This window comes from Leopardus geoffroyi, chromosome B3 (assembly GCF_018350155.1).
Source record: "Leopardus geoffroyi isolate Oge1 chromosome B3, O.geoffroyi_Oge1_pat1.0, whole genome shotgun sequence".
NCBI classification, from domain to species: Eukaryota; Metazoa; Chordata; class Mammalia; order Carnivora; family Felidae; genus Leopardus; species Leopardus geoffroyi.
Window position 1 is genome coordinate 41,016,620 of NC_059337.1, and position 12,016 is coordinate 41,028,635.

The 12,016-nt window shown below is 38.8% G+C and overlaps 1 protein-coding gene across 11 annotated transcripts in view; it reads left to right on the top strand.

Annotated features, from left to right (window-relative positions):
* The window catches only part of CSNK1G1 (casein kinase 1 gamma 1), a 183,341-nt gene that overhangs the window by 152,569 nt on the left and 18,756 nt on the right, over positions 1-12,016 (top strand). For 5 of the 11 annotated variants that reach the window (XM_045447920.1, XM_045447918.1, XM_045447927.1 and 2 more), the window contains exon 11: positions 5,132-5,242. The exons of 4 other annotated variants lie outside the window; for them this stretch is intronic. In XM_045447920.1, coding sequence (XP_045303876.1) covers positions 5,132-5,242 — 111 coding nt within the window. Of the gene's footprint in view, positions 1-2,028; positions 3,786-4,115; positions 4,259-5,131; positions 5,243-12,016 lie in introns of those variants that run through there. 2 more of the 11 variants (XR_006704063.1, XM_045447926.1) reach the window with 2 other exon arrangements.

Here is a 12,016-nt window from a genome sequence, read left to right on the forward strand (position 1 = left end):
TCCAGTGGCTTTGGAAAAAACAAAAGTTGATTAATTCTCCATTCACTTCTTTTGACATAATACTACTTCGTTTTCAGCAAGGTTCATAGTTTGTTAGTTGAAGAGGCAGATGAGTGTGCTCAGAGAAAGTTTACGTCCCTTTGACCTGTGTGTAATTTCCTAACTTGCTGCCTGCTGTCTAGCAGGAACTTGGGTATAGAGATTGTACTTTCATCCTGTCACCCTCCAGCATAGAACCCTGTGCAGAATGGGGCTGCCCCTCCTCATTTCTGGGACCTTTATCCAAAGGGAGACATCGAAACAAGGACGTGTAAAGAAAACTGAAATTCAGTCATTTTCTTACCTTCTCCCATTTGTCACCTATTTGCTGCTACTCACCTCTGCTCCAATCCTATATTCCATATTAAAAGTTCTCTTTGTGCAGTGGTCCCTGGCTAGCTTAGTGAAGCACGTGACTCTTGATCTGAGGGTCACAAGTTCAAACTCCATGTTGGACATGGAGCCTACTTAAAAATTATAAAAGTTTTGTGTAGTCTTCAATATTTTGTATTTCAGCAGACATCTTGTGTTGTAGGAAGGCGAATCTGGAGTAGTCCTACCTAGATAAGTCATCCTTCTCTAGTTGTGGCAGGATGGGGATTGAAGGGTGGCTTCTACCCTTTTGAATAAGAATAAGCAGGGGCTCCAGGGTGGCTCAGTTGGTTGAGCTTCTGACTTCGGCTCAGGTCATAATCTCACAGTTCATGGGTTCAAGCCCTGTATCGGGCTCTGTGCTGACAGCTCAGTCTCGAGCCTGCTTCAGATTCTGTGTCTCCTTCTCTCCCTGCCCCTCCCCTGCTCACACTCTGTCTCTTGAAAACAAATAAATGTTAAAAAAAATTTTTTTAATAAGAATAACCAGGGTTTGAGTAGAGTGTTTCAGACCTCTGGAATGGTTCCGTGATTTTTCTCAGAGCTTCGCAGAATTGACACTACTGTCTCTGTGGGCCTGCATTTATTGAATTTGGGAATAATCCCTCCCAGGTTATCAGTGATGTTCCAACATCTCTGATCTTCACTATCAAGGTTGTAGAATACAAGAAGGCATTGTTTACACACACAGCAGGTTGCGTGGAATCATCCTTGTCTGGCACAGAAATTTGGTTCTATTTCATGAACTTAACAGAAGAAAATTTTTTAATTTTGTTGAAGTATACACTTCAGTAACCTTGCCACCTTTTAAAAATTTCATACCTAAGGTCAAATATGTTCCAGAAAAATTTCTTGAGGTATTTCTTGCCCCATTTTTTTCTCCTTACATCTTACCCCTATTACATTAAAAAAAATTTTTTTTTTAGTGTATGTGCTGCCAAAGCAAGCACAAAAAAATTGTTTTTCATCTTGGAAGTGTGGTAAGACAATGTAATCTAGTGTATTCATTGCTAACTTTTTGGTACTACTTAGTCTCTATTTTTGCTAATTATAGCTTAAGACTGTAATTATATAATGAGGCCTAGAAGACCAGCATGTGAAACCAAAATGTTCTGTTTAGGTGGCACCTTATAGAGTACTTTGGGAGCCATAAAGTGAAATGGAGAAAGTTCTTTATAAATATAATCAAAATTAACTTTTCAGAATAACTATATAACTTTATATAATGAATGGAATTCAATGATTTATTTGCTGCAACAGGAGAAAAATGTTTGCCTGCCTTTTGTTTCAGAACAGGAGCTTTATCTCTGATAAGTATTGGAAAGAATTTTCAAGCCATAGATGGTATCTGAGATGTTTTCAGAGAGTATTTTCCTGCCCTCTTGTGTCATTGTCCCCAGTGTCTGTCCGTTAATCCCTGCTAGATGACTGCTGGGAGAGATTCATTTCCTCTGCCCTAAATCACGGGTGGTGGTTTTGACTTTTTACACCAGGCTCCTCGGTGTTTCCCCTTAAGTAACTTTTGTTAGCTTTGTCTTTGATTTATGTTATGCTGGATCGCCACTTTCTTATTTCCATGTTCATCTACTGGATAGTAAACCAAGCATTTCCACACAGGTAATGCAAACCCAACAGAAGATTTTAAAGCGTTCCCCCCAAGGAATTCCTACTGCTTGAGATTCCTGCTCCTGCCTTTGGGGATTTACACACTCCATGTGGACCTTTGCCTTTCAAGTAATGCAGAGAAATTGATACTGCTGAGTGACTCTTCTGTCCATCGAAGCTCCTGATTGCCTTTTAGATAGACATGTGTGCATGAGTGGTCTTTGAGAGTGAAAAGTTCACATGCCGATCTCCTCTACTGGTTTGCTTAGTAGGACTATATCCTGTGCTGATTCTGCCCAGTCCTAATCCCCTGTACACAGCATTGCCTAGAATACCTATCAGGTACACGAGCAGAACACTGTACTTGTCAAGATTTCTCAGTTTCATCTAGTTCCTGGGCACTCAGCTGCTTTCTAAAACTGGCAAATGACCCTTTCTCCTTTATCAACTTATATATACCAGTCTAAGCCCTTAAATTCTAGAAGGGAATAGCCACAGAGTTTAGTATTATGATGAAAAGTAATTCCCAAAGTGATGAACCGACAACCGCAGGTTCACATCTGTCTCTTGGTTTTGTTGCTTTCAGTGGATATAGAAGTCACTGGAGGGCAGTAGTCTGGTGCAGTGTGCTCTTCATTCATCACAGTGGAAGCATTTAGGAAGCAGCCTGGAATTGTTAACATTGTTTTTCTCTTTTTAAAAGATAAATAACACATTGCTTTAATGATGGAGATGGAGTATGACTTTAGGCCTTTGGAAAATGTCTTGCTATTTTTGAAATCCAGACATAAATGTTCATTCTTTGAATAAATTATGTATTTAGCTAGAATGAATATAAATAACTACATAGTCCTGTGAATCAGACAGTAGCATCAAACCAGACTTCTGATATGTGTTTCAGTAAAAAATGGAAATAGCAGTTGATCAGCTGTCCAGGTTTTGTTAAACTTAAAAGCATATGAGTTTTATACGTACATTTCTTGCCATTTTCATTCAGTTTTATCTGCCTTAAAAACAAGCACAAAACAGAGCATTCATGAAAAAAGTAATCACATTAAATATTTTATCATGGAACTCAAAACAACACCGAATGGCTTATAAATGTGTGGATATTGTTTAAACGTTTAAAGTTTTTGAGAACTGACAGTTGTTCATAGTAGTTTAGGAGCTTAAATAAAGTCCTAGAGAGAACTAAAGAAGCTATCACTAATACAAAATAGTTATTGATATTACTTATAGTGTTAGAACAGATTTATTCTCGGGGCACCTGGCTGGCTCAGTTGGTAGAGTGTGCAACTCTTGATCTTTGGGTTGTGAGTTCGAGCCCCACATTGAGTGTAGGGATTATATAAAAAAAATAAAGGATTCAAAAAAAAAACCTGATTTATTCTCAAATCTCTAGTAATAAGAAGATATGAGATTAAGTGCTCTGAGAATATGGATACTGTCAATAAATTTATAAAAACTAAGAGTATGTTATAAACCACAGTCTTATTTTGAAAAGTGAAACATCTGAACCTCTGTTGGCAGAAATAGTTGGAGGGACAGATATTTTGGGTACTTTTGATTCTCAAATGTGACTAGAGGTATAGAGAGCCAAACCCCTCTTTGGTTAGAGAATATAGCAAGCAAATTAATACAAGCTGCCTCCTTACAGAATATGCTCATTCCATGAGGAATATCAGAAAACATGGCCAAGATCCTTTACAGTGCTGTTACCCATGTGGCTTCATATTACATTAATAAAGATGAGTAAGTTTTAGCTGGTATATGAGGCTTGGGTTTGTTGTTGTTCTTTTAATTGTAAAAAGCTTTTTTAGTGACTTACACTTGAGTTTTACACAACTCTTGTCAATGAGATACAGAAGAGGGAGACTGAGTATGAGTCTCAAACCACCACTTCTTTCTTTTTCTTTTTTATAAAATGCACCATTGATAGCTGTGAACATCTCTAAGATTTATTGCATCCTTGCTCGTTTTCGTGCAGAGCAGCAATATCACATCCCAACCCCTGCTGCTGTGTATATCAGCAGCAATTAAAATTTGATTTACCAATCCCTCATGGCTGCCTCTCCAACTCCTCATTTTTCATTTTGTAGAGCCTTAGGACTGTTACAGCTGAGCATCATGATGTTAACACCTCCTCAGCCATCTGGTACAGGGGAAGAGGCACCTAAACAGATTCTTCAGAACAAAAATCACAAATGAGCAAGATCAGAATAGTATGAGATCTAAAAAACAGGTAAAGAAGGAATGAAGAGAGCCTGAATGACAGCAGAACTGAAAGCAGAACTCAAAAAGGTTTTGGACTGAAAGCCCTCCTTTTTCTGGGGGAAAGATCTGCCTTTTGATATCTCGAGGAAAATAATTCATAGTAGTCCTATCTAAAACTATTTGTAATTCCAGACTAGAGGCCATTAGCTGGAGGAAGGAGGAAAACATTGTAGCCTTACCCACCGCCACCCCCCTCCCTGGCCCCGCCATCTTTTCATGTTCTTGACCTGTGAACCTGTTTTGAAGAGATACTTTTTTCATTCTCTTAGATAAGAAAGTATATTCCAGCCACTGCCACTGCTCATTTTATTGTATTTGAAAGACTTGTGGAGGTTTATGTTGAGAGTGGTAAACTCCCTAAAAGCCATATTATCTTGATTCCTAATGCTAGGAATTTTCTGTATTGACTACTGTCTATTTAGGTAGATCTTTAATCAGTGAAATGATTTGTAAGTATGATTGTTCCTTTGTCCAATAGTCTTAACATTCTGAATTTGGTCTGCTTAGTGGCTACTGAAATTTTACTAATATGGAAGCTAAAATTGATTCCAGCTTTTTGGTGGTTCCCTGGCGGTCCCCCCCCCCCACCCTTTTGGTGATTATTGTTTTTCTGTGTCTGGGTGAGGATGGTGTGCTGTAGAGTGTCATGTGTTGGCTCATTGGGCTGCAGTGAATGTAGCCAAGCTAACTTTTTTCCAGTGCTTTGCAGCGGTTGTTAGTTTAAAATCCAAAACGAAAACAAAACCCTCAGGGACACTAATGTACTTGATTTTGTTATTGCTTGCTGTTGCTTCACCTTTCCTTCCATATCTTGCTCTCATGCTTCCTAATGCCTGAGCAGACTGCATCATCAGAGCGCCGAGGAGAGTGGGAAATCCAGCCCAGCCGGCAGACCAATACCTCGTACCTGACGTCTCACTTGGCTGCAGACCGCCATGGGGGATCAGTGCAGGTACTTACTGCCTTTATTGCCTTTTCTTGGCCTTCTCAGCTTGGCTGGTGGAATGTTGACTTGCTTCTGAAACTTTGGTTCCTTTAAAAAGGAAACTTACTGCAAGGTTGAGCTGTTTCTATAGTTAACTGAATATCTGTGTGCTAATTTTCTGCCTAAGTAGACTTGGAAGAATCCCTGGATGAGATGATTGTTGGTTGTCATTGACTAAGAAACATCTCTGTGGTTTCTGATACTGATTTCTGGTTAAACTTGTCCTACAACCTTGATACAACTCGTGATAAACTGTAAAAATAACGTCAAGGTACAAGTATGTTAGTGTCAAGTATGTGAATTTTAAAGACTTGAAATGTATAAAGTAAGTATTTTTTGGATAGAGGACTGCATATGTAGCTCATTTCATGATGATATGTGCCTTAGCATGTAACATGAGAATGCTAATTGGTCCAAACCAACCATTTTTGAATGCGTACCCAAGAGGTTGGGCTGTTTCTTTTTTCTTTCTGGAAGAAGTGTGGTCTTGGGGAATTATTTCTGATTTCATTTGGACTATTTTGAAGCTCTGTTGTCTCTAGTACATAAGAATATCTTGTGTCTCTTTACTTTTCTTATATGTCACTGTTTTAATAATCTTAACTCAAATACATCTTTCATACTATTAAGTGACACCACCAGTTGGGGCACACAGGTGAACTCAGAGCTACCAAATCATATAAAGGGATAGACAAACCTTTTACATGTAGAAATGCATTTTGATAGGCTTGATTGTCTAGCATATGCTTTTTTATATGAAGTGATGCACTGAAGATCGTGTTATTCACAGGAAGTCAGGAGACAGCTGTGGTTCTGTAGAAAAAAACAAAAAAAAAATCAGAAAAACAGGAACATCTAGGTAAAAAAAAGTCTGTGTTCTAGGAAGCCACAGAACCCTAGATGCTCTCTCCCACCCCAGCAAAGACCAAAGACTTATTCTTTGCTAAGGGCAAAATAGAGGGGCTGTGGATAAGAGGAAATGAGGCACATTTTGAGGGAGGGGTGCTATCCTGAAGAAAAGGTACAGACACTAAATGAATGTGTGATCCATACTTAAATACTTAAGACTGTAGTCTTTGCAGTCTCCCACTTGTGTAATTATTTTTAAGTTTATTTTTTTAACTTTGAGAGAGAGCGAACAAGAGAGGGACAGAGAGTGAGAGAGATTGAATCCCAAGCAGGCTCCACACTGCTAGCATGGCACCTGATGCAGAGCTTGAACTCACTGACCATGAGATCAGGACCTGAGCCAAAATCAAGAGAGAGATGCTTAACCAACTGAGCCACCCAGGTACCCCTGCAGTCTCTCACTTTTAAGTATAGGCAGCAGATGGAGGATTATCAGATTTCTGAGGAAAGCCTTTAATAAAAAAGGGACTGAAGCAAACAACAACAGTAACAACAACAACAAAAACTTCATTATCAATATCCCCACAGACAGAAGATATTGCAACTATGAAGTAAGGATAGGATGCTATTTTAAAAAGGAACATTGTAAGAACAAATTAAAAAGAAAAAGAAAAAACAGAGCTCTTGGAAACTAAAAACATAATAAAAACTTTAAAACTGAAGAGTTTGGAAGATAGAGTTATAAGGAAGGCTCCCAGAAAAAAGATGGAGGTTAAAATGGTAGAAAACATTTCTCAGAAAAAAAAAAAAAAAGAACTACCATGCAACCTAGTAATTCCACTTCTGGATATTTGTCCAAAGAAGATGAAAACACTTACTGAAAAAGGTATGTGCACCTCTATGTTTATTGAAGCATTATTTACATTACCCAAGGTATGGAAGCAACCCCAAGAGTCTATCGATAGATGAATGGATAAAGAAGATGTGGTGCACACATGTGCATGCATGCACACACACATACACATGCATTACACTATTAGTCGTCCATAAAAAAGAATGAAATCTTGCCATTTATGACAACATGGGTGGACCTAGAGGCTTTTGTGATAAATGCAATATGTCACACAGAGAAAGACAAATACCATATGATTTCACTCATCTGCGGAATCAAAAAAAAAAACAACACACAAACCAGAAGCAGACTTATAAATATGAGAACAAATTGATAGTTGCCAGAGGGGAGGCAAAAAGGTGAAGAGGATTAAGAGGTATAAACTTCCAAACTCAATACCCAAAAAACAATTCAGTGAAGAAATGGGCAAAGACATGAATAGACACTTTCCCAAATAAGACATCCAACAGACACATGGAAAGATGCTCAACATCACTCATCATCAGGGAAATAGAACTCAAAACCACAATGAGATACCACTTTACACCTGTCAGAATGGCTGAAATGAACAATTTAGGCAACAACAGATGTTGGCGAGGATGCAAAGAAAGAGGAACCCTTTTGCACTGCTGGTGGGAATGCAACCTGGTGCAGCCACCCTGGAAGACAGTATGGAGGTTCCTCAAAAAATTAAAAACAGAATTACCCTGCAACCCAGCAATTGTACTACTAGGTATTTATCCAAAGGATACAAAAATGCTGATTTGAAGGGGCACTGTCAACAATAGCCAAAGTATGGAAAGAGTTCAAATCCCCATCGACTGACGAATGGATAAAGAAGATGTGGTATTATAATGGAATATTACTTGGCAATCTAAAAGAATGAAATCTTGCCATTTGCAACATTGTGGATGGAACTAGAGTGTATTATGCTAAGCAAAAGACAAATATATGATTTCGCTCATGTGGTATTTAAGAAAGAAACATGAGCGTAGGGGAAAGGAAGCAAAAATAAAATAAAAACAGAGAGGGAGACAAACCATAAGAGACTCTTAAATACAGAGAACAAACTGAGGGTTGCTGGTGGGATGTTGGGCAGGGGGATGGGCTAAATGGGCAATGGGCATTAAGGAGGGCCCTTGTTGGAATGAGCACTGGGTATTATATGTAAGCGATGAATCACTAAATCCTATTCATGAAATCATTATTATGTTATTATTATGTATGTTAACTGACATTGATTTAAATAAAAAATAAATAAAAAGGTACAAACTTCCCATTAGAAAATAAGTAAGTCAAAGGGATGAAAAACACAGCACAGGGAATATAGCCAATAATGTAATAACTTTGAGGGCACCTGGTTGGCTGTCAGTAGAGCATGCGGCTCATAAGTTTGAGTCCCACATTGGGCACAGAGATTTAAAAAAAAAATTTTTAATCATATAATAACTGTATGGCGACAGAGGGCAGTATACTTATTGTGGTAAGCATTTTGTAATGTAGATCATTGTTAAATCACTATGCTATACACCTGAAACTAATATATGTCAACTGTACTTCAATTAAAAAAATTTTAAATGATTTTAAAAATGAAATAATACAAACAATGTAAGATTTAAAGTTCAGGAGGTCTAATTTCTTAATAATGGGAATTCCAGAGAGAGAACAGAGAAAGTGGGGTAGAGGAAATCATTAACAAAATAATTCCCCAGAACTCATAAAGACTTGTTTCCAGGTCAGAAGAGCCTACTGAGTGCCCAGCATAATGGATGATAGAACCACACCAAGGTACATCATTGTGAAATTTCAGAACATGGAGGACAAAGAGAAGATCTTTTGAGCTTCCAGAAAGAGAAACAGTCAACATGCAAAGAAAGGATCAGGAATTAGTGTAGCTTCAAATTTCTGAATAAGCAGTTCTGGAAGCTAGAAGGCAATGAACAATGCTTTCAAAATTCTAAGAGAAAATTATTTCCAGTGTGGAATTCTATACTCAGCCAAACTGTCAGTCTGGTTGGAATATAGAAAAAAGCTGTTTTCAAAAATTTGTGCTCTTAAAAATTTTACTTCTCGTGTACCCTTGTGCACTGTGAAAATGAGTGAATAAACCAACGAAGAGGAATATATGGGATCCAGGAAATAAGATCTGACACATGAAAGAAGTGAAGGGACTCCCCAGTACAATGGTAAAGTTAGGCGATCCCAGAAAGACAGCAGTGCACCAGTAGAAGAGGATAGCCTGTCCCAAACACAGGTGTTCAGGGGGCCTTGAGAACAATTTTACCAAGATGATGAAATGACTAGGATACCAATTTGTCAGAATATCTTGAAAGCAGCTGGGGAGATAAATGACAGAGTTTGGTTAGAATTAATGATTACAACTAATACATAAAAACCTAAGTAAAAATAAATTTTAGCGGCAGGTTGGTAGCTCAGCCGGTTAAGCTTCCAACTCCAGCTCGGGTCATGATCTTGCAGTCTGTGAGTTCCAGCCCCACACTGGGTTCTGTGCTGACAGCTTCAGATTCTATGTCTCTCTCACTCTCTGCGCCTCCTCCACTTGCACTCTGTCTCTGTCTCTCTCTCTCTCTCTCTCTCAAAAATAAATAAACATTAAATAAGTAAATAAAATTTAAAAGATAATTAACTCCAAGGAAAAAAGGAAATGATACAGGGAAGTAAAGAACCATGGTTTATACTTCATGGTACAGCTATAGTTTTTAATAGTCATAGTGTAAAACTAAGAATTGATCTAGTTAAAATTACAGTATAAAGTGTAATGAAAGGGGCACCTGGCTGCCTCAGTCAGAAGAGCATGCAGATTCTTAATCTCAGGGTCATGAGTTCAAGTCCCATGTTGGGTATAGAGATTAAATAAATAAAGTTTTTAAAAAAACTATAATGGTCGGGGCGCCTGGGTGGCGCAGTCGGTTAAGCGTCCGACTTCAGCCAGGTCACGATCTCGCGGTCCGTGAGTTCGAGCCCCGCGTCAGGCTCTGGGCTGATGGCTCAGAGCTGGAGCCTGTTTCCGATTCTGTGTCTCCCTCTCTCTCTGCCCCTCCCCCGTTCATGCTCTGTCTCTCTCTCTGTCCCAAAAATAAATAAACGTTGGAAAAAAAAAAAAAAAAACTATAATGGAACTAGAAGGATGAAAAAGGTGAATATATGCCTAAAAATGAAGAATCAAGATGCATGCAATTCAGAGATGTGGAGGTAAAATAAAAGAATCAGTTGTAAAGGAGGTGAAATGGTGGAATAGGGGAAAGAGACTGCTGTTTTCCTAATGATCCTTGTAGAAATATGTGCTTCTTTATGCAATGTGTTCATAGAAGTCTGATTTAAACAAAACCTAGCAACTTAAAAAATACATAGACAGACACACACACACACACACACACACACACATACATATCAGTTTTCATCTATCACATTTGTAGTAAATTATAAATTTAAGAGCCTATCCATCTGCTATTGTTGAAATGTGAATTACAGCTATTTTAGAGAATTCTTCGGCACTATCTTTTCAAATCAAATATCTACACTTTTTGATTCAGCGAATCCAGTTTCAGATAAATATTCCTCAGAAATGCACAGATACTGAAGATACATATTCTAGAACAGTGCTGCTAAACAGGACATCAATCGTTTGTGATTTCAGATTTTCTAGTAATCACATTGAAAAGGTAAACATGGGGCGCCTGGGTGGCGCAGTCGGTTAAGCGTCCGACTTCAGCCAGGTCACGATCTCGCGGTCCGTGAGTTCGAGCCCCGCATCAGGCTCTGGACTGACAGCTCAGAGCCTGGAGCCTCTTTCCGATTCTGTGTCTCCCTCTCTCTCTGCCCCTCCCCCGTTCATGCTCTGTCTCTCTCTGTCCCCCAAAAATAAATAAACGTTGAAAAGGTAAACATAATCAGGTGATAGTAATTTTAATAATATATTTTAACCCAATTTAAAATAATTCAATGTATAGTCAGTATTAAAAATATTTATGAGGGGGTACCTGGCTGGCTTAGTCAGTAGAGCATGAGACTTGATCTCAGGGTTGTAAATTCGAACCTCGAGTTGGGTGTAGAGATTACTTAAAAATAAAATCTTAAAGGTCATCTGGATGGCTCAGTCAGTTGAGCATCAGCTCAGGTCATGATCTTGGGGTTTGTGAGTTTGAGACCCATATTGGGCTTGCTGCTGTCAGCCTGTCCATGCGGAGCCTGCTTCGGATCCTCTGTCCCCTCTTTCTGCCCCTATCCCGCTTGCACTCTCCCAAAAATAAATATTTTTAAAAGTAGTAAAAAAAAAATAAAATCTTCAAAAAGATTCTAAGATATTTTACTTTTTTTATGGAGTGTTAGAAATCTAGTGTGGGGGCGCCTGGGTGGCTTAGTCGGTTAAGCGTCCAACTTCGGCCCAGGTCATGATCTCGCAGTCTGTGAGTTCGAGCCCTGTGTCAGGCTCTGTGCTGACAGCTCAGAGCCTGGAGTCTGCTTCAGATTCTGTGTCTCTGTCTCTCTGCTCCTCACCTAATCATGCTCTATTTCTCTCTCTCTCTCTCAAAAATAAATGTTAAAGAAAGAAAGAAAGAAAAGAAGAAAGAAAGAAAGAAAGAAAGAAAGAAAGAAAGAAAGAAAGAAAGAAAGAAAGGAAGAAGAAAGAAAGAGAAAAGAAAGAAATCTAGTGTGTATTTTACCCTTACAGAACATCTCTGTTTGGACTAGCTACATTTTTAGTTCTCAGTGGCCACATGTGGCATGTAGGTATTGTATTCGATGCTGCAGTTTAGAATATTGCCACTTGTTTCTTTTTTTTTTAAGCATTTTTTTAATGTTTATTTATTTTTGAGAGAGAGAGACAGAGTGTAAGCAGGGGAAGGGCAGAGAGAGAGGGAGACACAGAATCTGAAGCAGGCTCCAAGCTCGAAACTGTTGGCACAGAGCCCGATGTGGGGCTGGAACCCATGAACTGTGAGATCATGACCTGAGCTGAAGTCCCACACTAAACCAGT